Source organism: Sus scrofa, chromosome 13 (genome assembly GCF_000003025.6).
Source record: "Sus scrofa isolate TJ Tabasco breed Duroc chromosome 13, Sscrofa11.1, whole genome shotgun sequence".
In the NCBI taxonomy this organism is placed as follows: domain Eukaryota; kingdom Metazoa; phylum Chordata; class Mammalia; order Artiodactyla; family Suidae; genus Sus; species Sus scrofa.
In genome coordinates, this window is record NC_010455.5 from 108660486 (window position 1) to 108688307 (window position 27822).

At 36.2% G+C, this 27822-nt stretch overlaps 1 protein-coding gene across 1 annotated transcript; it reads left to right on the top strand.

Annotated features, from left to right (window-relative positions):
* Positions 1–27822, top strand: SEC62 (SEC62 homolog, preprotein translocation factor). Its single transcript, NM_001105305.1, is given in 8 exon segments — positions 1–36; positions 9071–9179; positions 10518–10623; positions 16056–16260; positions 17030–17122; positions 20572–20632; positions 22407–22526; positions 27356–27822. Coding segments are annotated over 8 exon segments (1197 nt in total).

A 27822-nucleotide genomic window follows, 5' to 3' on the forward strand; every position in this document is an offset into this window, starting at 1 on the left:
ATGGCGGAACGCAGGCGGCACAAGAAGCGGATTCAGGTAGCAAAGTCGAGCCCTGGGATAGGAGACTTTAGGGCGCTTGAAAATGGAAGAAGCAGGGAAAGCTCCCGGGAAGGGCAAGCGAAGTCGAGGGCGAGGTGGGGTGGGGTTCCGCCGCGAGCCCGCTGGTTACGGGCTGCGTCGAAGTGAGGGGCCTGAGGGAGGGCGGTGCTGGCGACGGTGGTGTCTGAGGCGGAGATACTGGGGCAGCGGAGGAAGACCCGAGGCGCCGCTCTCGGAATCGGACGCGAAGGCGCGGCCGCCAGCCCAGGGTTCCGGTGGTGGCGCCGGCAGGGGCCTGCCCTAGGAGGTCCACGTCCGCCGAGCGCCGACACCGACCCTCCCCGGGCTCCTCCCCTCCCTTCTCCACCCCATCCTTTCGTCTTGACTGTCCCCAAATTAAGGCCACAGTAAATAGGGTAGAAGGAAGCGGAGGACCGACCTAAAGCTGCCAGTTCTTTGTGCGCAAATACGAGGACCGTATGTGGGGAGGAGTGATCTGGGTTTGGTCAGCTGCCCCGGGGGCCCAGGCGGCGATCCAGATGTTCGTTTGCGTGAACCCTCCTTTCTTCTCACTGTTATTAACTTGAGTCCAGTTGAAGCTTTCCAGCTTTCTTTCAGGCGACAGAGTGTAAATAAACACAACTTCCGTACTGCAGCGAGCGGGTTGCGCCCAGAAACCTTTCGCATGCCAGTGTGTCATCCTCATAACCTACATAGCATCCCTCCCTCATTCCACATGCCTGTCATCTGTGTATTTCTTCTTTGCAATTTCCCCCCTGTTGTTCTTGCTCTTTGCCAACAGGATTAAATACGTGGAACATCTTAGGCTCTGTATTGTCTCATTATTAGCTTGTGTGCCTAGAAACCTTCATGGGTCATCATAAGTTGATATCACATTGTAAATTGTTAATACACTAATCATAAATCGTTACACTCATCATTGTCTCTCTGTTCCTTACTATGTTATTGTTTAGAATGGCGCTCTGTCAAATTTTTATTTACCCATTTTTTAAAAGTTAATCTCTTGTCTGGCTTACACCACAGGTGATTTGAGCTATGCAAGTTAAAATTCTCCTAAAAACTTTTAAGTACTAGAAAAAAAGAAAAAGATGCCAGTGATCAGTAAATTTGGAGTTGGGCAGAAATAAGGAGTTTCAAAAAGAGCAAAGAAGGGGATCAGAAAGAGACAGATTCCCCCAATTTCAGACAGGTCATAAAAGCAAAGCTTAAGAGTATTAAAGAAGTTTCTAATTATACTGTTCCTCGTCTTTCAAAATTTAGTATTATTGGTCAGACATGGATACATAAACCTTTTATTAGAATTTGTATTGAAGTTGTGAAATTAGTACTTCCAAGACTTATCTTTGCATGAATGGTGCATTTTGTGGCCTTAAAAAAATGTCATTTTTACAGTATCAGCTGTTCTTAAAATTGTTGTAAACGTGATCCTAATTCACTTTGAAGAGCTGCTTTATTTCTAGTGTGACCTCGTATTAAGCAGAAAGATAACCTATATAGTAGTGGTGGTGACTAGCAGCAAAAATTTAAGCCAGACTCTGCCTGTTTGTACTCCAGTTTCAGTAATTATTAGCTGTGTAACTGGGCAAGTTACTTAACTTTTCCCCTCAATTTCCAAATCTCTAAGAAGAACCTGAAAAAAGACTGTCATTGGGTTGTTCTGGAAAAAAAGAGTACTTGGCAAATAACTCCTTCCCCCCACACTACCCCCAAGGATAAACGCTTTAAGATGATTTGTTTTGGTTTTTGTTAAGCATTTTGGTTTGCTGCAGAAAGATTAACAGTTATCTATAAAGTAAATAAACCTTTGAGTTGTGAGTTCCATGAAGAATAGCTCTTTAATTACCACTGTTTAGTTGGGGATCAGATAAATATGTGAGGACCTGATTGTTAAAAATCAGATTGGTATACTATTAAATGAAAATAATATTTTCCCATTCTCAAAAGTTTTCTACTTAGCTGTGCTGTGTAGAGTGGTGTAGAGATCTTTGAAGTGCTATTTGGAATACTACTCTGCAGTCTTAACAGGTTAATAAAAATGTACAATAACGTATAAAACTCCTTGGTTTTTTCCCCTCCAGAGAAACAGAAACTCTAGAATATTGGCATTACTTTAGACAGAAAGATCAAAGGTAATGACCAAGTTCAGAGTTGAAGTTACAGAAAAGATTCTATTTTAAGACTTCAGGGCATTCAAGTTTGTAACATCAACTCAGTTTCCTGTTGTTTGTTACTTGATGTTTCATGTTTAGAAAAGATTTTTAATAGATTTAAGGACCTTGAATTTGTAATTAGTATGTTGGGGGAAATGATTGATACAAACAAGTTCAAGGTTTTAAAAAGTTGTTACTTTGTATGCATTTTCCAGTGTAGCCTAATTTTAGATTCTGGTATCCCATCAAAGTTGGAAACAAGAGGACTGTTGTCACATTTCCTTCTTGGACTTACTTTACTGGTCACTGAAATCCAGACATGTGCCACATGTTCATTGACATTATGTTGGGAAGTTTCATGATTCAGAGTCTCAAGTCAGAGTGACTTCAAACTGATAAAACCTTTGAAATAAGTAATTTTTACTTTTCTAAGAAATGCAATTATATAAGTTTTTAAGATCTTAAAATTAGCGCTTATAGGTTAGCAAAATGCTGCTTACTAGAAAGATTAATTTAGAACCGTAGTACCATGAAATTTTAAAGTTGAAATGGATTTTCAAGTAGGGTTTTTTGGAATCCTTTTGCACAAATGCAGTTCTTAGATAAAACAGAGTGGTGGGCCCAAAGTCCTGTCATCTCAGTACCCCACTACCATTATTTCTCATCCTTTAAGGTAATTTTAGGACCTAGATCTAAAAGTATTACTAGGTATAAAACTTACTGATCTTAACCATTGCCCTAGTTTTACAGGTAAACTGATGTTCATTGAGGTTATATGGCTTAACCCAGGGTCACTCATCTAGACTTGAACCAAATATTCTAATTCCAATTGAATGTTCCTTCCAGCACATCATTGATAATAATAAATTGTTCTGAAATCTTTTAATCTTGAAATCTTCATATTAAATTGTATAACAAAGACCTAACTTGACCTGTCCCTGCTAAAGAGACAATTATGCCATTTAGTATTCTGCTTATGTGTAAAGTATCTAGATGAGTTTTGAGACATTTAAATGGCTTACTCATTCTTAAAGATATTATAATACTTGTACCTCAGTTAACTTTTGTTGCACCCATTTGTCTCCCTGTCAATAAATCCCTGACATAGCATGAGCATATTTGCTTAATTTGAGAAAAGGGAAGACAGGAGAAAGTTTAGGACTATACAGTCTGACTCCGAAAAATTTCTAAAGAGATGGAGACCAGGAAGCCAGTCCTAAGTGAAAACTACCCCCAGAGGCCTAATGGGGGCTTACTATTCAAGTTGGGGGAGAGGGGAGAAATTTTAGAAGAGCAGTACCTATATAAGAGTCAAGATACAGAGACTCTTATAAAGCTTTATTAATAACATGCTGTGTGATTTATCTAAGGTCTCCAACTTTCAGATTTTAATCTATTAACCTGTTTGCATTTTCACAAATATTTTACACTTCTTGTATAGAGATACAAATTAACAATTGGTCAACTAATCTTTTTCTTTTGTTCAATTCACTCAAGGAGCTTATTGATTAACTAAGCTCGCTTCTATTGAATATAGCTTTTTTTTTTTTTTCTTTTTCTTTTTAGAGCTGCCCCTACAGCATATGGAAGTTCCCAGGCTAAGGGTTGAATAAGAACTACAGCTGCCAGCCTATACCACAGCAACAAACATGGAATCTGAGCTGCATCTGCAACCTACACCAGAGCTCATGGCAATGCCAAATCCTTAACCCACTTTGAAAGGTCAGGGATCGAACCCATATCCTTGTGTGTCCTCATGTGTACTAGTCGGATTCATTTCCACTGTGCCACAGTGGGAACTCCTGGATATAGCAATTTTTAAAAGTCTAGTAATTTCAGGGGCAAGAAGAAGGGGAAAGAATTCTAAGTAAAAAAATTCTGTAGGGTTGAAGCCCATGGCTTACTAACTCTTGAGCTTTTATTTTTCTCAAAATGGTTATCTTAATTACCAGCTAAAATAATATATAGTTAGAGGTGGTAACCCCAGTTGTATTGTAGTGTTTGAGTGTTGATGTATTCTAAAACAAAAATAGTATTTTTTTTTTTTTTTTGTCTTTTTGCCTTTTCTAGGGCCGCTTCCCTTGGCATATGGAGGTTCCCAGGCTAGGGGTCTAATCAGAGCTGTAGCTGCTGGCCTATGGCAAAGCCACAGCAGCGCAGGATCCAAGCCGCATCTTCGACCTACACCACAGCGCATGGCAATGCCAGATCCTTAACCCACTGAGCAAGGCCAGGGATTGAACCCGCAACCTCATGGTGCCTAGTCGGATTCGTTAACCACTGTGCCACGACGGGAACTCCAAAATAGTATTTGTTAAGTAATTTAGAAAGAATGTTATAACTGAACTTTTAGTTTTTTTTAGTTTTGGATTGTAAGTTGCAGTAGCCAGCATCTTGGTATTTGGGTTGGCAGTCCAGCCTCAAAATTTTCCTCATTCATTGAGCTACAGAGTTCTCTTCATTTGACAGTAGATGAGCTGATTTTTTTTTTTATTTTTTATTAGTGCATGATGCTATTCCCAGAAGACCTTCACTTTTTGTCAGAAGTTTCTTGAAAAGTTATGAAAATATTCTGAAGATTTGTTCACATCAAAAGGGAACAAAGAGGGGAAGTACTCTAGTCTAATATATAAACAGGAAGAGGATAAGACTGTTTTATATTCTTTAGCCTGCAATGAGAATGAAGACTCCATGCCAGGATCTTCTGTATTACTAGTTTTCCAAGTTCATGTTCTCTTGGTATTCCTCTGTGGCAATCTTTCTTTCTGGCTTTAAAGCCCCAGCAGATGGCACAAATCCTATACTGTGAAGGCAGTCTACAATATGTATAACTTAGATGTGGTACAGTGGACATTTCATAATAATTTCACAGAGGATAATAGAAACTTTTTAAGGATTTGAACTTGATGAAGGAGCAAGAAAGTATCAGTGTTGTTATACCAATATCTTGATAGAATTCACTGCTTTTCTAGTCACCATTTAAGAGAAGTTGCTGATACTTAAAGTATCAGTGAATAAGTAACTGTGTCTAGTTGGGAGAGAATATCCAAGTCCATGTTTTCCGGTCTAATCGGTTCATTGTTGCTTGGTAATACTTTTACCAAGAAGGAGGAGGGAATGAATATAGAATACCTGAATCTGTTTTTGTAGTTGTGGAAAGGAGTTTGGTGAATTTGAAGTTAATTGTTAAAAGTTAAAATAAGGTTTTAAAATATTGTGGATTTGTGTAGTATCAGGTTCCCTATAATAGAATGAACTTTTCAGTTTCTTGTGTATCCTAATGTCAGATTTTATGTGTGATGCCTTTTTGTCAACAATGAGGTGATTAAGTACCTGTATGCCTGTGTTCAATAAACAGTTGGAGGGAGTTCCTCTTGTGGTCCAGTTGGTCAAGGACCTGACATTGTCTCTGTAAGGATGCAGGTTTAATCCTTGGCCTCACCCAGTGGATTAAGGACCTGGCATTGCTGCAAGCTGCAGTGTAGGTCACAGGTGCAGGTCCTGTTGTCTTGGCTGTGGAATAGGCCTCAGCTGCAGCTCCAATTCGACTGTTAGCTGGAGAACTTCTATATTCTACAGGTGCGGCCATAAAAAGAAAAAAATACATTAAGAAAATTCAAACTAAATGGTTTAAGAGCTTAGATTTGTCATGCCTAAAATCAATGTGATTTTTTTCTCCCAGAATCACCTTCCTCCCCAATTTCTGTTATTGAAAAACTATCCTTTCCTTTAGTCAAATTAGCAGTCTGACATCTTTTTCTCAGCCATTTCATTCATCCTTTGTCATTGAATCCTATCTGTTCTACATTTGAAATATTGCACATATCACAGTCCTTTCCATTCCTAGTCTTGCATCACATCACATCTTACTTGAATACTAACCTAGTTTCCCTGCCTTGTGCATTTTCTTCCCAATTCATTCTCCATGCAGGCTTCAAAATAATATACTTTTTTTTTTTCTCATTATGTTCTGCTTCTATTCGAAAACTACCGATGGTCTTTCTGTGACTTACAGGATAAATTTAAAATTTCTCAGGCTGCCTTGAATACTGCTTAGCCCTATTCTACTGATACATACTTAACCTCACAATGCCAAATTTTGTGCTCATTTTCAGCCACAGTATTTTTATGCTGTCCTTTCAGCTTATCTCAAATTTATTCATCTTTTAAAATCCAGGCCCCTCTTCCAAGAGGTATTTCATAGCTGTTCTCATCCACATTGATAATCCCACTTCTTTTGTAATCCTAAAATATTTTTTCTACTAATTTTGGAAAATAACTGTTTCGTATAGTGTAACAAAGCATAGGTGTATGCCTTAATAAATTTTTGATATTGACTGTAGCACCCAAGATATTATGGGGTAAACACTCTGTAAGTATGTATTTGAACAATTTATGTTTATTGAGAAATCTTCCCCACAATCGTTTTTAATCAAGCCTATCCAAGTAACAAGTAATCAGTTAATAAGATAAATCTTTAAATTGTCAGCAGATGTATCAGCTGAGGGAAAAGTTGAACATATATTGGTATGATAATAAAATAGATTTGGTTTCTATAAAGCCAACTATAGTATCTCATTTCCAACTATATATATATATATTTTTTTTTTTTGGCTCTAACATGAATATATAGGATAGTATTTAGTAATAGATGAGGCTCCTAGAAATGCAGTGTGTTACACAAGCATAATTAAATGCTGCCATTTAACATATACTAACATATTTTAATATATTTTAGTGTGATTTCAAAAACTGAAATATAAAATTTTTATTTTTTTGTTTGTCAGGAACTGTATTTTGTAACTAGGCCCCAGATTAAATAATTCTAAACATTGTAGATGTTAGTATTCAGTTTTGAATTTGTAATTTTTTAAGATTCTGTATTTCTGTGCTGTGTCATTTTATATATAAAACTAAAGATCTTTTTTCACATAAATAATTTGTTTTTATTATAGTCTCCATTTGGATTGAATGGTTTGGGCTTTTAATTTTTATTGTCACAAATAGTAACCACACATGGAGTAGTACTAGAGTATAATTGGGCCACTGGAAGTAGAGAAGTTGAGAAGCTGAGAATTGCAAAGAAGGAAATATAAGAATAACTGCCAGGTGACCCAACAACCAAAGCATAGAATTTCACTTCATTTCACAAGTTTACTCTTCTTCAGGATAAAATTAAAACTGAAACCTTGGTTTGTTAATTGTTTATTTTCAATAAACATAATTGAATTTAGACTTACTTGAAATTTATGGGAAAACTGATGTAAAGACAGATCATTTAGATACTTTGTTTTTCCTGTTTTGTGTTATAAGAATGTCTTGCCTGAAACATAACTGCATTTAGCATTAATTGTTCTCAGCAATCTAGATTCTTGGCAGTTAATTCTTTACTATTGTTTGACATGTTATTCGTCTTAAGAAATAGACCTTCCTGAAGACATTCACATTTAGATTGTATACTGCTAGAAATATTATTTGAGTGTTCTATGTATTGTGTTTAAACATGTCATTAAAAACAGTACTTTTATTTCAATAGGTTACAGCAATAAGACATCTTCTAAAAGTGTACATATCTAAGAAATATGCAAACATAGACTGCCTTCATTTTCTTCAGTATATGAATGGGATGAATAAGTACACAAAAGGAATTGTCAAGTAGTTCAGAATGTAAGAAAATAAAAGCAAGTTGGGGAGTGATAAACGATAAAGCTGGTAGAAAATTTGGAGAAAGGAATGGAAAAAATAAAACAAGAAAGGATTAAAGCAGCCTTTCCAAAACCCTTTATGCACTTCAATTAATCAGTTCTTAAATGAGATTGTAATTTATTTATTGTGTTTTTATTTTTGTTTTACCCCTGTTCGGGAAGAAGAGAAGAAAAGCAGGGTGAGAAAGGAGTCCCAGACAGTATCTAGAATCTGCAACCACAAGGAAAGAGGGAAGGGAAGACAAATCTTAAGCATCGCAGATAGTAATTAGTATCTGGAACCATACTAGAACAGCACAGCTATCTTTGGTTAATTTGAGTACTCTGCCTATGATCTGTTGTTGTCCATTGTCCAAGGAGCATTGCTTTGGCTATTATTTAACATTTATTCATGGCACCTGTTTCTACTTACTTTGACATTTGAGCACTCACTGTTGGCAACCTCATAATCTTTTGAATTATTGCTTTATGGCTTGTAAAAAGAGACCAGGCAAGAGTGAAGGTGAACTGGTACAGAGTGGTTACCGTACAGGAAAAACAACTCAAAATAAATGCCTTATACCTGAGGCCAAGAGGCTGACAGATTTTGGCCCCATAACTTGTATTTTAAAAACGTGTAAAATACACACTGTGGTGCAATGGGTTAAGAATCTGACTTCAGCATCCCAAGTCACTGGGGAGGTGTGTGAGTTCAGTCCTCGGCCCCCATGCAGTGGGTTAAAGGATCTGGCATTGCTGCCGCAGCTGCTGCATGGGACGCAGCTGAGGCTCAATCAAATTGAGTCCCTGGCCCAGGAACCTCCATATGCTACTAGAATGGCCATTAAAAAAAAAAAAAAAAAAAAAACTCCAAAATCTCCATTCTGTCTTCTGTATACATTACCAGGTCTGGTCCCAAAAAAGCTTGAATGAAAAGGCTATATATACTACACTTCAAAGATTTTTCAGGAGTTCTCTTATTGTGCAGTGGTTAAGGTTAAGGATCTGGTGTAGTCATTGCAATAGCCCTCGATCCCTAGTCCTGGTACTTCCACATGCTGCCGGTGCAGCCGAAAAAAAAAAAAAAAAAAAAGATTTTAAAAACAGTTCTGTAAATTATTCTTCAGTGTGTGAATTTCAGAGGTAAATGATTACATTAATATTCTTACTTTGCAGGAAGTTGGTGAACCATCTAAAGAAGAGAAGGCTGTAGCCAAGTTTCTTCGATTCAACTGTCCAACAAAGTCCACCAATATGATGGGTCACCGGGTGGATTATTTTATTGGTAGGGTTACATCAATAAAATTATATTACTGTACATATCTTATGAAGATGCCTAATTTGGGGATATGTAAATGACTTTTTTTGGTTTGTTTAATTTTTTAAAAAATTTTGTTGGAGTATAGTTGACTTACAATGTTGTAGGGTATATGTAGATGTTTTAAAAGTGTTTGCCAAGCATGATTAGTGAGGCTGGCAATTGATTATCCTCTTCTTTCTTTTCATGATTGAAAATGTCAATAATAAAAAATAAAGGTTTTTTGATAACGTTTGTTGGAAATTTTTAAAATAGGACTTATTTTCAGTATTAATACTAACTTTTATTCAGATTCTTAAAGGTGACCTTTTTGTAAAACTCTGGCTTAGAATTCAGTGTGAAACCAGTCTATTGGAACCAGCTTAGGAGCTTTTGTACTTCACATAACCCAAACAACCTCATTCTACACTAATGTCATCTTTAATATTCTCCTACAGCTTATAGATGTTGTGTTTGCCTGTCAGATCAGTTAAGATAGAATTGCCATTCTATATAGGAAAGAAATTATTTTCTCTTTAGTGTTAAGATTAATAATTATGTTAAAAATTTAGAAAAATAGACTTGCTGTTCTTTTCATATCTCATATATTTAACTTCTTCTAGTGATAGTAGTAGATTGTTCACAGAGCTTATTCCTCTGTGAGTTAAGATAAGTCTTGACAGAATTTCTATTACTGTAATAGAGGAAGATTTTTTGTTTGTTTATCCTGTTTTATGATTATTTGATAAGAATGATATTTACATTTATTTTGAATTTTCTTTGTTTAGAACATTGCCCTGTTAATTTATCTTACTTTAGATAATATTTTTGAATGTCGTTTATTTCCCAACATTACTTTAGAAAGATGCTTATCACTGTTTCACATATTGAAGTTTTGAGGAACTCTTTATCGTGATTGCACCAGACTCTGTTAAATTTGATTTTATTTTCCTTTTTTTTTTTTCTTATTTTGTCTTTTTAGGACTGCATCTGCAGCATATGGAGGTTCCCAGGCTAGGAGTCTAATCGGAGCTGGAGCCACCGGCCTACACCACAGCCACAGCAACGCGAGATCCAGATCTGAGCCACGTCTGCGACCTACACCACAGCTCATGGCAATGCCAGATCCTTGACCTGCTGAGCGAGGCCAGGGACTGAACCCACAACTTCATGGTTCCTAGTCGGATTTGTTTCCTCTGCACCATGATGGGAACTCCTGGTTTTATTTTCTGATGCCAGAATGTTGAAATTGCCTTATAAATTATTATTTAGATAGATACAAATTCCCCTGCATACTAAATTTAAAGTAATGAATTTCTTCTTTAGCTTCAAAAGCAGTGGATTGCCTTTTGGATTCAAAGTGGGCAAAGGCCAAGAAAGGCGAGGAAGCTTTATTTACAACGAGGGAGTCTGTGGTTGACTACTGCAACAGGTAGTTTTTATTTCTTACTGAAGGATAATGTAAATAGTAATTTAAAAATATTCTTCATGGTCTTGAAGCTCCTTCCATATTTCATCATTAAGTGTAGTGCTATTACAACATAGTTCAAGCATAACTTTAGTATGTAACCTGGCCTTCAGTACCTGTGGAAATGCATTTATTTGCTATTAGACTATCATTTTTATAATTTTTATTTATGTTCTGTTACATTTGTACATTTGCCAGGCTCACTGAACTGGGAAAAGTTCAGCAGTAAAAATCATATACCAGTGCCTATCGTGAACAAAAAAGCCCTTTTTTTTCTAGAGAAAAGAGTTGGGGAATCTTATTCCAAAACTTTGTTAGGATTTCTAATAGACCTGTTGTCCCCGTTTTATTTTTTAACTGTCTGCACACTGAGCCAGGTACCTATCCCTATTTTGTTTGTGACTGCTAATGTATTCCTTGTGATATCAAGGCAGCTGCACCATCTGTCTCTTCTTGATTCCAAGATGCAGTATAGATAGTTCAATAACATAGGTAGCTTGCTAACATATCCATGTTTTTTATAATAAGTATCTCTTCTTTATGAAAAACTTTACATGGTGAATGGTGTACAAAAATTACTTTTCTCTTGGAAAGAAGTATCCTGAGGTTGTTTTTTTGTTTGTTTGTTTTTCAGTTTTTCCTTTGGTTTATTTACTTCTTGAGCATATTTATTAAGATGCTGGTAAATCAAATTTTTGTGTGTGAGAAAGACTAAATTTTATGATTGGTGGGAATCTGTCATTTTAGATTATTTTAGACGTTTGGTAGGGAGATACAAATAGCATTTACAAATATATTGTTTAACGGCATTTAAAGTATCAGCCACATAAGACATCTCTTAAAAGACACTATTTCACAACCTGATTTCTAAAGCTGTAAAGTTAAAGAATTTTTAAACAGTTCCTAAAGTTTAGCTACCAGAAACTACAGTCACTAAAAGATCTTTCAGAAACAGTGAACATTTTCATTATTGGGCCAGGGATTAGCTAACAGCAATGAAGTTGATATTTTTCCTTTACAGCCATTTGTGTATTAGAACTCCAAAGTTCATGTTTTCCTTCCTGCCTCAAAATAGACTTATTTTTTCTATATGGTAAAAATTAAAAGGTGTTATAAATACAGAAACAGAGAAGTTAAGTAACTTACCCAAGGTTACACAGCTAGTTAAGAGACCGAACCAGAATTCTAAATCCAACCATCTGGCTCCATAGTCCATATTCCTAACTGCTGCACTGCACTATGTTGTCTTCTCCAACAGAATGATGATATATTTAATGAAGCAAAAATTAAGATGAAGGATTCACTTGTCAATACTATTTTGAATATTAAATCTGTGAGCCCAAATCTCACAGCCAGTATTAATCCACATCACTTGGCCTTTTAGGAGACCTGATACCTTGTTATATGAAAAGCAGAAAAAAACCTGAGTGCAGAGACTGTCCCAGTAGTACACTCACTTTTTGCTCTATATGTTATTTCCATTCATGTTTATGTCCTTTTTTTGTACTGAAATTGAGACGCATAACTACCTAAATTTTTCAGAGCCGCTTTTGATGACAGCCATGGAGATCTAATGATGACCAGCCTTCATGGGTTCCTGCCTGATTGCAGGCAAAACCACAAAGGGATAATGGTCTCATTTTCTGAAGTGGGCTTGAGGGAGTCTGAGGAAAAACAAAATAAAACAGGAAACTGTAGGGTAGTACACAAAACCATCTTTTCTAATATTCCCTATGTCTCTTTGTGGTCTGTTTCAAGTACTGACTCCTCAACCTTTTTTCCTAGCATTATCCTAACCCTCCATGTACCTTTGTATCTCCAACTCCCACCCCCTCACCCCCATCCAGTAATGTTCTTCCCACTGTCATTCTTATCTCACACTCAGTATTTTTTCTGATCTTTCTTGAATGATAACCTGCCACTTTCCCCAAATTGTTCTTCCTTTGTCCTGCCTGCTTCTCAATATAAACCTCTCTCAAGTTCCATCGCTACCATTTAGTATTCCCCAGGTCCTTCAGCCCACGTTATCTGTGGCTAATGTTCTATAGAATTTATAAAGTTAATATTATACAGTTTAGTCCTTAACTATTTAAATAGAATTGTTACCTATGGTTTAGTTTGCTTTTTTGTTTTTTTGGTTTTTTTTATTTCTTGCCAGCTAAATCTGAAGGCAATTGGAGGACTATTTTTACTATATTGTAACTCCAAAGTAATTACACAATGTACACATTTAATAAAACCTCACCATTGTCAGATAGGTGAAAGTCCTGAACATATGTCCATCATTAAATAAATGTTAAACCTGAGGGGGAGGAGAAATTAAGAGGGGAGGGAAAGTAATAAGCAATTTAATGACTTTTTACAAGCTACTTTTAATCTATTCATTTATTCCATAGGTATTTATCAAATATCTATTATATGCCAGGCCTCAGAATAGAGATGATTGTGACTTGGTTCCTGCCTCCAAAGCACATATTGTGTGTTAGAGAAGATTCTTGACTAATTATAATGCAGTGTGTTCTGTTAAGAGAGACAGAAATGAGGAAACTTCAAGAATGGCTTCACAAGGAAAATGTTTCAGTCAAATTTTGAAGTATAAATAAGTGATTGCCCAGCAAACAATAGGAGAATGGACACTTGATCCTAGTAGAGGGCACAGAACATACTGAGATAGGGAAGTGTGAGTGGTCCGTGAAAATGTCAGAGTCTGTGTATATAATTTGTACTAACAGTGTGTTTAAAGCTAAATAAGTGGAGGCACTAATTTTATTAAAATAATGTCATCTCATTCTTTGAGGTATTGAAGAGTAAATTGAGGGAGACAATCTCTAGAGACCTATCAAGGAATAAGTAAATGATTCTATTTATTACTGAATGGAATGATGGTATGATTTAATGATTTATAAAACCAAATGTGTTTGTGTGCATGTTTTCCATAACTATTAAATGAAATTCAAAATTTTCTACAGCAGTGGTACTGACTAACATTGAGAACATACATGCCAGGCCTCATGCTCAATAATCTATATCCTTCTCATTTAGTCCTAGAAGACCCTATGAGATAGATAGCCTATTTTAGAAATATACCACACAAAGTAACTTACCCAATTTTACACAATACCACCTCTACTAGTTATGTGGTAGAGGTGGTATTTGACCCCATCCATTTGAATTGAACTTCGACACCAATTCGATTGGGTAATAGTCTTACTTTTCTTACACGGGAGTGGGGTAGCTGTGCAGGAGGAATGACAGAAGCAGCTATTCCTGCTGATTCTGTGCTCTTTTATATCTGCTCATCAAGGGAAGAATTTTTTTTTTCTCCTAAAGTTCTATGGTTTATTTAAGAAAAAAAAATTTTAGTAAGAATTTTTTTTGCCACTGAAGTAAATCTGAGGAAATGTTGAAAAATGATACAGAAAAAACCCTGAAATTACTAGTACTATTGGCTCAGGAATAACTACATTACCACTTGAGAATACGTATTCAAGTATCTGTGTACATATGTTCTCTTAATACTTGAAGAGCTATTCTATGAACTATAAGGTGAACTGCTGGTTTTCAGTTAACACACAATGAATAAGATGTTTTTGTTTTCATATTAAGTGGTAATGAATGATCCTGATAAAAAAATCTGGAAAACATATAAGTACAAAAATAAATTAGAATATTTTCATTATAAATTTTTGTAAGACATTCTAAAGAGTAAAAATTAAAGATGCCCTCTTCATATTCAAATACCTGCCACTACTCTTAAATCTCACTTTCTACTCATAAGTAATTAATTATTAAGGGTCTCATTTCAGATTTTGCTTATTTATATATATGTATGAGGGGGGCAAATATTAATGGTAGATTCTTTAGGGGCATTTCAAACAGTTGCACAATTTTATCTTGTATAGATCTTCTGAACAAGTAAAAGTCCAGATGAGGAGACCTAGAAGTAAGCTTTGTGGAGATGTTCATGGGGTGGACACAGAAGTCCAGTCAGGTAGAAAGTCAAAACACAGGTGCTCCAAAAGGCACGACATGATGATCAGAAATAAGTGGTCATTGGGCAAGAAGAAGGCATCTAGTTAAAAAGTGGTATGATTTGGTGGAGCAGGCACCAGTGGAGGGAGGAAGGTAGAGAGTTACCATTAACAGATGTACTTGGTGGCAGTGAGACCTAGCTTCTAGGTTGTGTTTTAGTAGTGGTACTCTATCAAGGTCAAGAATGAAGAAACAAATCAAGAGTTCTGAAACTGGGACATAAGATTTGAGAAGATGGCTTTTAGATGATAAAGGTAAGAATAACCCAGTTTCTTGAGTAGTATTAGGAAAGATTGAGTCAACCAAGTTTGACTTAATTTGAGGTCAGCTGAGCTTCTAAACTCATCAGATAAATAAATGAATAAAGCAGGGATCTCACTCTCAAGTTTGCAAGCGTAGGGAAGGAAAGGCAAACAAACATAGCAAATTGTATATTGATTTAGGAGATAAATACTGTGGATAGGATAACAAAACAGGAGGAAAGCTGAGAGATGAGTTGACAGTTTTAAAGAGGGTAGGCCTAGTAGAGAGAGTAACATTTGAGGGAAGACTTGAAGGAAGTGAGGGAGTAAACTGAAAGGACATGATTATTTGGGGAAAGAGGGTCTAGGTGAAGGGGACAGCCAGTGAAAAAGCCCTGAAATAGAAATTAAAAACAAACAAACAAACAAAAAAAATGGTTAAATAGAGAAGAGATCAGTATATTGAGAGAAATTAATGAAACAAGGAACACATACTGTTGTTTTGCCAAATATATTGTACAGTTTTCAACTTGATATTGTGAAGAGGTGTTTTCAGAGTCCAAAAATCTCATGTTAGCATATTTAATTATTCATTAGTCAATTGGAAATATTTTATTATAGTGGCAGGCTGAATAGTGAAGTACATGGAGAGAAAAAAAATAACATCAAAACAACTGTGGACATGACTGATGGGATCAATCGACTCATGGGCACATTTTTTATCTGTTAACATCTTATTAAACTGTTATATTTATTTTCCTCATATATTTATATGGCACTTATATCTGCTCCTGAATTGAGACTTAACATTAAATAAAGCAGTCTTGATTCCTCCTATTGAATTTAGAGAAAAACTTAAGGGTATTTCCAAACCTAATATCTCATCTAAATTATATAGTTAACAACTGAAAATTAGGTTGACAACTTTCATATAATCAAATTGGTTGCACAGTTTTCCACTTAGAGGTAGCTGATTGTTTTTCCATGGATTTACTAATTGTAATTTCTACTGTAAATTGCAAATATATGTCTTCCTTTGCTCATTTTATTCAGGTCTTAATACTTTTGCTTTTTAACCTGTTAATTGATAGAAAATCTAATGTCATACCTTTTTTCCTGAAGGCTTTTAAAGAAGCAGTTTTTTCATCGGGCACTGAAAGTAATGAAAATGAAGTATGAGAAAGACATAAAAAAAGAAAAAGAAAAAGGAAAAGCTGAAAGTGGAAAAGAAGAAGATAAAAAGAGCAAGAAAGAAAATCTGAAGGATGAAAAAACAAAAAAGGAAAAAGAAAAAAAAAAAGATGGTGAAAAGGAAGAATCCAAAAAGGTGATTTTAGCTAAAATTAAGTAAAACTTGGAGTTCCCTTTATGGCTCAGTGGTTAACGAATCCAACTGGGAACCATGAGGTTGCTGGTTCGGTCCCTGGCTTTTCTCAGTGGGTTAAGGATGTGGCATTGCCATGAGCTGTAGTGTAGGTGGCAGACGTGGCTGGGATCCCTCGTTACTGTGGTTGTGGCTGTGGCTGTGGCTGTGGCCGGCAGCTGCAGCTCTGATTCAACCCTAGCCAGGGAACTTCCATATGCTTCGGATGTGGCTCTAAAAAGCCAAATATATATATTATGTGTACCATATCACTACTGGCATATCAGCACTTTAAAAATATGCAACAACCACATAAGAAACCATATTACAGTTCTTTTTTTTTTTTTTTAAAGGGTTTTGGGGGGTTTGTTTGTTTGTCTGCTTTTTAGGGCTTCACCCACTGCAGGCCCTCACCACAGCCACAGCAACATCAGAGCCAACCCGTGTCTGCAGTCTACACCACAGCTTATGGCAACCCCGGATCCTTAACCCACTGAGTGGATCCCTAACCCACTGAGAGAGGCCAGGGATCAAACCTGCAACCTCATGGTTCCTAGTCAGATTCATTTCCGCTGTGCCACAACAGGAACTCCCATTTAGGGTTCTTAATAAATGTCATGGTTGAGAATTCTGATTTCTGTGTCTCAGCGAAGTCTTTTTGACTATATGCGTGTCATATTCTTTTTGCTTTTTTGTAAATGTTTTTTCTTCTATTCAACTTGTTTTTTATTAGGAGGAAACACCTGGAACTCCCAAAAAGAAGGAAACTAAGAAAAAATTCAAGCTTGAGCCACATGATGATCAAGTTTTTCTGGATGGAAATGAGGTGAGAAATCTAGCGTATAAGTTGAAATCCAATTTTCCATAGGAGTTTTTAGAATTATCTTTGATGCCTTCTCTAGGCAAAAAAGTAACTCAGATAAATTTAAACATGTAGATACAAAATTACTTTTTTAAAATCAATACCTCTGAATTTAGATTTGTAAAAAATTTATTTAGAAGTCAGAATTTGGGAGTTCCCTAGTGGTCTAGTGGTTAGGATTTGGCACTTTCACCACTGCAGCCCAGGTTCAGTCCCTCATCTGGGAACTGATATCCTACATCAAGCCACTGCACACTAGAGGAGAAAAAGGAAAGGAGTTCCCTTGTGGCTTAGAGGGTTAAGGATCCGGCATTGTCACTGCTATGGCTCAGGTTTGATTCCCTGGTCCAAGAACTTTTGCATGCTGCTGGCACAGCCAAAAAAAATCAGTTGAAATTAGGTTCAGTTATCTGTGATTGATAGAAAGCCTGAAATAACAGTGGCTTAAAACAAAATAGATCCTTATTTCTCTCATCCGTGAAATCTAAGGGTAAGCAGTACGACGTGGCAACTCCATGGTAGATCCAAACTTTTCTGCCTGTGTGAGGCACTTAGTAAAGATCATGGTCCAAAATGATTGCCAGCCTTATAACTTCATCCAAAGGAAGGAAGGGGAATGGGGAACATGCTTCCTATTTATTTATTTATTGGGGTTTTTTTTACTTTTTCTAGCGGCATATGCAGGTTCCCAGGCTAGGGGTCTAATCGGAGCTACAGCTGCCGGCCTTTGCCAGAGCCACAGCAACACCAGATCTGAGCCACATCTGCGACCTACACCACCGTTCATGGCAATGCCGGATCCTTAACCCACTGAGCAAGGCTAGGGACCGAACCCACAACCTCATGGTTCCTATTTGGATTCGTTTCCGCTGCACCACATCAGGAACTCTGACATGCTTCCTTTTTAAAGGTACTTTTCAGGAAGCTGGCACTTTTATTTCTGCATTGACTACATTGGCCAGACCTAGTCATATGGCCTTGCCTACTTGCAATAAACTTTTAGAAATATGCTTTTTGTACTAGGTGGTCATTTGCCCAGTAAAATGCAGGATTTCGATTACAATCAAAGGAAAAAAACAGAGTGGTTAATGAGGGACACCTACTGGTTTCTGCCTCTTAGAGTCAGACACGCTGCTGTAGGGGCCTAAAAATTACTTGATGCTTTATTCAAGGGAAATCTTTTTTTTTTTTTTTATCTAATAGGATATTTGTGTGGTGGTAGCCTTCCATGAAGACCACTTAATTTAGTTGTTTAACCAATACAAAAACAGTTATATACTGACCATTACATTGTTGTGAATTTCAAGACACAGCTCTTCTGGCTATACGTAATACTAAAGTAGTATGTGTATAAAGTAGTGGTTCCTAAAGCTATGAGTTTGAAATTCTGGGAGGGCTTTTCAGAAAACATGTGCACTAGGCTCATGCCAGACATATTTGCATAAGGATATCTAAGGTGGAATTCGAGGGGGGCAGGGGCATGTATGCTTATTTTATTATATGTGTCCCTGGGTGATTTTGATGTGAACCCCTGCTTACGAACCAAGGTAATAAAAGACCACAGGTCTTTCTTAATGTGAAAGCTCAAATACCTTCAGTTAAACATAAGGCATTGGCTACATGCCAAGACATTTTTATAGGTACTGAAAATAGCATGATAAATAAGATAAAATTCTCTTCTTGGAAGCTCTTATAGTCTAGCAAACATACAAGCTTTTTCACATGGTACAGGCATACCTCATTTTATTGTACTTTTCTTTACTGTGCCTCAGAGGTAATGTGTATTTTTTTTTTTTTTTACAAATTGAAGGTTTATAGCAACCCTGTGTTGAGTATGTCTGTCGGCTCCATTTTGCCAACAGCATTTGCTGACTTTGTGTCTGTCATATTTTGGTATTTTTCACAATATTTCAAATCCTCCTCTAACAAAAAGATTACGACTCACTGAAGGTTCAGATGATGGTTAGCAATAAAATATTTTTTACTTTGGATATATGCATTGTTTTCTTGGACATACTACTATTGCATAGTTAACAGACTACAGTGTCGAGTAAACATAACTTTTATATGCACTGGGAAACTGCCACCTCCCCCAAAAAAATGCATTATTGTGGTGATCGGAACTGAATACACAGTGTCTCTGAAGTGTGCCTGTAGTAATAGACATGGTGAGCGTTATGATGGGAGAACACCAATTAGGGATAGTTAATTTAATCAAGAGAGAAGGAGGGTCTGGAAATCCTGCACACTGGAGCTCAGCCTTGAAGGATGACTGGCAGATTGCCAGGTGCCTTGCAAAGAAGTTTTAAGTCTATTAGGCCAATGAAGAAGCCTGAGCAAAAAGCATGGGTGCTTGCATTTCCAAAAAGGCTGAGATTTTATTCTGTAGAAAGAAGCATGCTTTCAAACTTTTAAAGATGGGAAATATTTTTTAAAAAACTTGTTTCTTTAGAATGCTAAGTGGCAGAAGTGATGTCTGTGGATCAGATTTCCAGGATAAATATGCAAACTTTAAAAAGCAGAATGTTAGAACCAAATCAGAAAGATAATAAGAGCTCTAGTCAAAATGGAACTAGGAAGTAGAAGAGTACTGTTATTTATAGAAACGAAGAGATAAAAAAAGAGTTTTATGGATGATGAGCAGAGTACTAATTCTTCTAAACAAAGTAAATTTCTGTTGTTTAAATTAAAAATAAGCTTTAAAACTGGTTTCCAAGAGTCCCCGTCGTGGCACAGTGGAAACGAATCCAAGCAGGAACCAGGAAGTTGTGGATTCAATCCCTGGCCTCGCTCAATGGGTTAAGTTTCTGGCGTTGTCTTGAGCTGTGGTGTAGATCTCAGGCATGGCTTCAATCTGGTATGGCTGTGGCTGTGGCATAGGCCGGCAGCTGTAGCTCCAGTTGAACCCCTAGCCTGGGAACCTCCATATGCTGCAAGTATATAGAAATGTACTTAACTGCATTATATACTTATAGTTTTTAAAATAATTTTCTGTCTAAATGGATACCAAAAGAAGCAATGCTACCAAAAGAAAGTTCTTAGGGATTTGTTTACTTTAAAAAGTAGTTACTACATATTAAGAGGTTGGAAGTAATTATTGTAGAGGATCTAAAATATAGAATTAGGGGTTCCCGTTGTGGCACAGTGGAAACAAATCCAACTAGCATCCATGAGGTTGTGGGTTCGATCCCTGGCCTCACTCAGTGGGTTAAGGATCCAGCGTTGCCGTGAGCCATGGCTTAGGCTGGCAGCTATAGCTCCGATCCAACCCCTAGCCTGGAACTTCCATATGCTGCAGGTGCGGCCCTAAAAGGCAAAAATAAATAAAAGTTTAAAAATAAAATATAGAATTAAGCTTAACTTTCTAATGTGACTTTCAAACTTTAAGCGCTGGGATTTCTTGATTTTTCTAGGTATTTGTGTGGATCTATGACCCAGTTCACTTTAAAACATTTGTCATGGGATTAATTCTTGGTAAGTACAATCTGTAAAATGTGGAAAGGAAAATAAACAGTGCAGAAGCCAGAGGAAAAATGTTTAACATAAAACAGTTATTTTTTTCTAAGTACATTTTAAATAAAGCCCAAAGATAAATGATAAACTGAGGAAAATGCTCTACATTATAGCAAAGATCCTTAAAAGATTAAAAACCTGCTAGAAAAATGGTAGAGGTAGCTCACAGATAAAGGAATAGAGTGATCCAAAATTGTAAATGATACTTAATCACAATCATATTAAATACAAGTTAAAACAACAGCAGTTATCAAGATTACAATGTCCATTGTTTCAATTTTTATGAAGGGTGGTTTGGCAATATCATTCAAATTTTAATTGTGTATGCACTGACCCCACTGTTCTACTTACAGAAATTTATCCCATGACTGTTCCTAATACAGTTGCACAAAGTATCTGTGTAGAAATATGCGTTGATATGTTGTCTATCCTAATCCAAATCCTTCAGACTATATTTAGGAGGGTTATTAGCAGATACCTTTCAATTTTTAAATGCTTTTACCTTAGACACTTCAGGGAATATATCCTATGCTGTAAGCACAGTTGCACAAATGTACATGTACATTGATATTTGTTGCACTGTTGTCTATATAGGATAAAACTAGAACCAATTTAAGTCTCTCGTTAGGAGGATGGTGAAATAAATTACAATAAAACTGCATGCTCTGATGCCATGCAGCTTTTAAAGAATTAGATAGAGTGTACTCATGGAAAGATATCTAGAATAGATTAAATGAAAATTTTAAAAGAGTAAGACTATTATAAACTCATTTATGTAAAAAAAATTTGTGTAGCTAGTATGAATTGTATATAGGCAGTCTCAGTGAGTACAAATAAAAAACCAGAAGTAATTAACCTATGATGAGTGGACTAAGAATTGGGTAAAGGTTTCACATTATACCTTTTGGGTTATTTATTTATTCATTTATTTATTTACCATAGGTGTGTGTTATTGCCATAAATGGGGGGGGGGTACACATAAAGGTGGGGAGAGAGAATGATTTAACAAGTAGGAAAAAAAATAGCAGTTAAATAAATAAATTTGATCAACATGATAAATAGGATTCCATTCATAGTAACAGATCCAGCCCAAAGCTTATACATGAAATAGCTAGAATTTGAATCCTGATCTCTCTTGCTCTAAACACCAAATAACCAAGGCTTTCTTTTGATTTTTCCATGTGGTTCCACTAAGAAAAAAACTGGAGATGCTTGAATATAGTTCCCCTAACTACCAAAATCCATCTATATCAGAATCACCTGGTGAGCTTTTCAATCGGTAGATGTCAGAGCTCCACCCCAGAATCCATCTCCAGGGAGAGACCTTTGGAATCTTTTGTGGTTAATTTTGTCATTTGGTTGTTGTTTCCTTAAGCTCTGCTGTTCAGTAGACAGATACCTTGCAGTCAAAAATAAGGTTGAAAACAGCAGCAGTTGATCATTTAAGGAGCTAACAATTTCACATTTTTAGACAGCACTTTTTTATAATTATATGCTATTTTTACTAAAAAAAATAAGATAAACTAATTTAAAAAGAGTAGTTAAAATGTTAGGTTGAACTGTGAAATGGCTGATAATTCCCCATTTTTTACCTGTAAAAATGGCAATTTTATGTGTTTCAATATGTTTATATTTTAGTTCTTCCACAGGAATTTATTAACTATTACAGCAATTAAGCCATTTAAAATTGTAATCTAAATGTTATGCATATAACTTTGTCATTTCTTGTTTCCAGTGATTGCAGTGATAGCAGCCACCCTCTTCCCTCTCTGGCCAGCAGAAATGAGAGTAGGTGTTTATTACCTCAGTGTGGGTGCAGGCTGTTTTGTAGCCAGCATTCTTCTCCTTGCTGTTGGTAAGTAGTAGATTTATAAGACTGACCTCTATAAGAGGTAGATATTGAGCAGTCTGGACTGTAATCTGGAATTTCAGTAAAGCTTAACAGCAAAATTAATGTAAGTGAATCAAGAAGTATATGGGCCTACTTTTTGAGTCATATCCCCAAACTGACTCAGGCTTGAAGTAGTGTATGTGCTTGATTAGATTTGATCTGTTCTGATGAAGGATTTAATATGTCTTAATCTGCAATTAGATAATGCTATAAAATTTAGCTACCACAAGGACTTTAATTTTTTTGTTTTTTTAACTCAATGAATTTATTACATTTATAGTTGTACAATGATCATCACAATCCAGTTTTACAGTATTTCCATCCCACACGCGACACTAATTTTTTTACAGCGGTTAATCGTTTATTAAACATAATACTTTCAGTAAACATTTTTATATTTTGAGTTAAGGCAAATGAAACATTAAGCATTTATGTTTTATACAATAAATGATTCTAAACAATTGATTTGCCATTTTTAGGAAAAATCAGTTTGTACCATGTACCAAGATAAATTTGTGATGCATCAGAAAGTTTTAAAATGTTTATAAAGATCACAAAGAAAATGTAAATAATGTTATTTTACATTTCTAGATGATTGAGTTCTTTCCTAGCTAAAAGTACTATTAAAATAACCCAATCAAAAAAATTAAAAACAAATGATTAATAAATACATGAAAAATGCTCACCACTAGTATTTCAAACCATAAAATTAAAATAATTAGGTATTTTTTGGCTTATATAATCAGGAAGATATTTTTGAAATGGAAATACTCAGTGCTAAGGAGGGTGTGACTATAAGGAAATGCACCTAAGTATAAATGATGGAGGTAGTTATGAATGATTTTAATGCTCTTTTTTACACTTATCTGTATTTTTTACAATGAACATATTACTTACTATAAGAAAAAAAAATAAATATTATTTTGCTTAAAATTCTAGTCTAAAGATTCTCCCAGGAGTTCCCATCATGGCTCAGTGGTTAATGAATCCAACTAGGAATCATGAGGTTGCAGATTCTATCCCTGGCCCTGCTCAGTGGATTAAGGATCCAGCATTGCCGTGAGCTGTGGTGTAGGTTACAGATGTGGCTCGGATCCTGAGTTGCTGTGGCTGTGGTGTAGGCCGGTGGCTACAGCTCCAATTAAACCCCTAGCCTGGGAACCTCCATATGCTGCAGGTGCAGCCCTAGAAAAGAGACAAAAAGACAAATAAATAAAGAAATAAATATTTTCCCATATAGGGTAAAGTGGTCTAATTTAATTTTCCAGCTTATCTAAAGCTGTTCAGTGATTTTTTTTTTTTTAACTTTACGTAAAATTGCTTGATCAATCTAGAGTTTATGTTGGTATGTAGTACTAAGTTCTTATTATTTTCCTCAAATGACACATCAGTTTTTCCAGCAAGACATAGTATCTCTTTATAAAAGTTTCTAAAAACACCCACGTTAGGAGTTCCTGTTGTGGCTCAGCAGAAACGAACCCAACTAGTATCCATGCGGGTTCAATCCCTGGCCTCACTCAGTGGGTTAAGGATCCCGAATTCCCATGAGCTGTGATGTAGGTTGCAGGTGCAGCTTGGATGGATCCCACTTTGCTGTGGCTGTGGTATAGGCCCTGAAGCTGCAGCTCCAATTAAACCCCTAGCCTGGGGACTTCTGTATTCCCTGTGTGCAGCCCTAAGAAGACAAAAAAAACAAAAAACCACCCATGTTATTGACCTAATATCTGTTGTTAGAGGACACCCAAGTTGACCAAGCTTAGCTGAGCTGGATGCATGTTATTTTGAGATTCTGTACCTCATAATGTAATAGATTCTTATGTTTATAAGCATTACTACTATAGCCATGAGCAATCTCCCTCTGCATATCCCTTCACCCTGGACAGCAAAGTGTCCTGAGTTGGTGCCATCATCCATGGACCCAGGAACTCATCCAGTATTTTTATTCAACTCATCATGTTTATGGGCCTCCTTTTTTTTTTTTCCTGGGATCTCTGACTCTTAGTGAAGCCTTTTTTACCTACCTTCCAGTTTTTCCTTCCTCTCGCTTAGTCACCCTGAGAATAACCCCTGAAGCTTCTGCATGTAGCACAGCACTTTGTAGGCCAAGAAATAATATCTAAGACTGTGAAACAGGTAACTAGAGGTAGTATACTACCTGCATCAAGAATAAGGAGCCATAAACTTTTATCTGCCTTTTAGTATCTTCTGGTTCCCAAATCCCTGAAAATGTTAAAGCTCTTTGAAAATTTTCAGCAGAGGTTTGACTCCACTGAATAGAATTAACCCACTTGTTTATCTTTTATTTAATCGCTTATTCACAGTAATTTATATTATCTTGTTTTGCTCTTTAAAGTATTATTTCTTCAATAGTGTTTTCTATAATTTTTCATTTTAAATATACTGTGGCTTTACATAGCATTGTGCATTAAATAGTCCTGTGAATCAAATCAGAAAATAAACCAACAGTATTGTTGTTTTTCTTAGAAAATTCCAAATATACTTTCAGATGGTTTTGATCTGTACCCCAAATATAAATTGGGGATTTCTCTTATATTATCCCACTAAGTATTATATATTAGTCAAAATTATATTTGGTGCTACTTCAAAACTGTGTTAATAATATTGCCATTTAAAATAAGACCTTTGGCACTTTTCTAAATGTGTTACTTCTAGTGTAGAAACAGTATGACAGTACATATCACAGTGGTTTTCCCATGACTCTTCCCCTTTTGCCACATAGAAAAAAACTGTTAAAAAAAAAAAAAAGTTGGCATTCTGCTATATTTAGTTTATATATAAGGTGAGAATTTACATCTTATTTGCCATTTCAATATTGCTTTTTCTTGGATTCAAGGGAGAATTTCATATTATGAACTGTTTGTCTTATAACCGTTTAAAGCCTGTCATAATATCATAATTCCCTTTGGAGGAAAAAATATGCAGCCTCCTTAGATGTTTACTATTTCCTTTTATTAGTGGAGTTTATTCACTGATTTATTCCATAATCTCAAAGTTATTTGCCTTTTCTATTTGTACCATAAAAAATAATGATGTATATACAGTTTTCAGAATATTTATGTTCTTTTGTGAAAATAGAAATTATGGCTTTATTAAAGTCTAGGCAACTGTAACCATTCCTTTTATCTATCCAAAGCAAAATAATGGAAGGAGCATAGATGAGTTTTTCTCAGGCTTTATTTGAAAACAGTGATGTGATTATCTGTAAAGAAAACAAAAACTAAAATAAAACCAAGAAGCTTTTAAAAAAGGGAGCTCGGAGTTCCTGTCGTGGCGCAGTGGTTAACGAATCCGACTAGGAACCATGAGGTTCCCTGCCCTTGCTCAGTGGGTTAACGATCCGGTGCTGCCGTGAGCTGTGGTGTAGGTTGCAGACACGGCTCTGATCCCGCGTTGCTGTGGCTCTGGCGTAGGCCAGTGGCTACAGCTCCGATTGGACCCCTAGCCTGGGAACCTCCATGTGCTGAGGGAGCAGCCCAGGAAATAGCAAAAAGACCAAAAAGGGGTGGGGGGGAAGCTCCCCTTGTGGGTGAATGGGTTAAGATCCCAACTAGTATCCATGAGGATGCGCTTCAATCCCTGGCTTCGCTGGATTAGGGATCTGGTGTTGCCTTGAGCTTTGGCATTGGATCACAGATGGGGCTTATATCTGGCTTTTCTGCCCTGTGGCATAGGCTGTACCTACAGCTCCAATTCGACCTTTGCCTAGGAACTTCCATATGCTACAGATGTGGCCCAAATTAATTAATTAAATAAAACCAAAAACCTGTTATAATTGATTAGTTGATAATATAATCATCTTTAAAAAAGATAAAGCTCTATATATTAGGGTACATTGAGAGAAAACTGAAATATCGGGGTTTGTGATAGCTTATTACTATAAACTTTATTTAAAATTCTCAATTTTTTCCATTATCTAACCTCAGTTTTATCATATATTGCTCTAAAAGAGTAACCTCAAACCTGTTGGTTGATGCAGTCTGGCTTTCATTAGCGTTATATTATTTCTTAATATTGGGAGAAGGTTGAAATAAGCAGAAATTATATACTTATTTAAGAAAATTGTAACTTTTAGGGAAATGTTCTCGTATTGTTCAAAAATCTTTTTACTTAGAAAGCTTATCCTTTAGATTCATGATTACAGTTAGGGGCCCCCAGAAATGCTTTCATTTAGTTTAAAATCAAAAGGAATAATATGTGCACATACACAGTGAACCTGTGCAGGATTATATTAGTATTTATACCAATATGGTCATAAAAAGAATAATTTGTAATATTATTTTAATGGAGGAATTGCCTCACAAAGGCAAAAGTGCCTAGGGTTTAGGGAAATCATAGTACAGCCCTGCTTTCTTCTCTTTAAAGACTTCTTAAAGATATTCTTCATCCCTTACTTGCATTTATTTCCTTTTTCTTCTACCGTGGTCTCATGCAGACTTCGAGGTCCAACCGGTAGCTGTGTTTATGGAACTGTAACATAGCAAAGTGTATAAATCATAAGTATATCCATGACACGGCACCCAGATGAAAAAACATAAAAGTAATTTTTTGAAGGGCATTGTAGCATTATGCCCTCAAGTTCAGAGCAGAATGCTTTGTGCCTAGAATTATGTTGACAGCTGCTAAACTAGGATTCACTTGTTTATATTTAAGGTGCAAGTACTATGCAAATAATAAAATGCTGAATATTTTCTCATTTTTTTTCATTAACAATTATTCCCTACTCTCTGTGTCAATGCTTGAATTACTCATTTAGAGAAATTTTTCTCCCACAGCTCGTTGCATTTTATTTCTCATCATTTGGCTCATAACTGGAGGAAGGCACCATTTTTGGTTCTTGCCAAATCTGACTGCTGACGTGGGCTTCATTGACTCCTTCAGGCCTCTTTACACACATGAATATAAAGGACCAAAAGCAGACTTAAAGAAAGATGAGAAGTCTGAAACCAAAAAGCAGCAGAAGTCTGACAGTGAAGAAAAGTCAGACAGTGAGAAAAAGGAAGATGAGGAGGGAAAAGTAGGACCAGGAAATCATGGAACAGAAGGCTCAGGTGGAGAACGGCATTCAGACACAGACAGTGACAGGAGGGAAGATGACCGATCCCAGCACAGTAGTGGAAATGGGAATGATTTTGAAATGATCACAAAAGAAGAACTGGAACAGCAAACAGATGGGGATTGTGAAGAGGAGGAAGAAGACAATGATGGAGAAACAAGTAAATCTTCACGTGAAAAATCATAA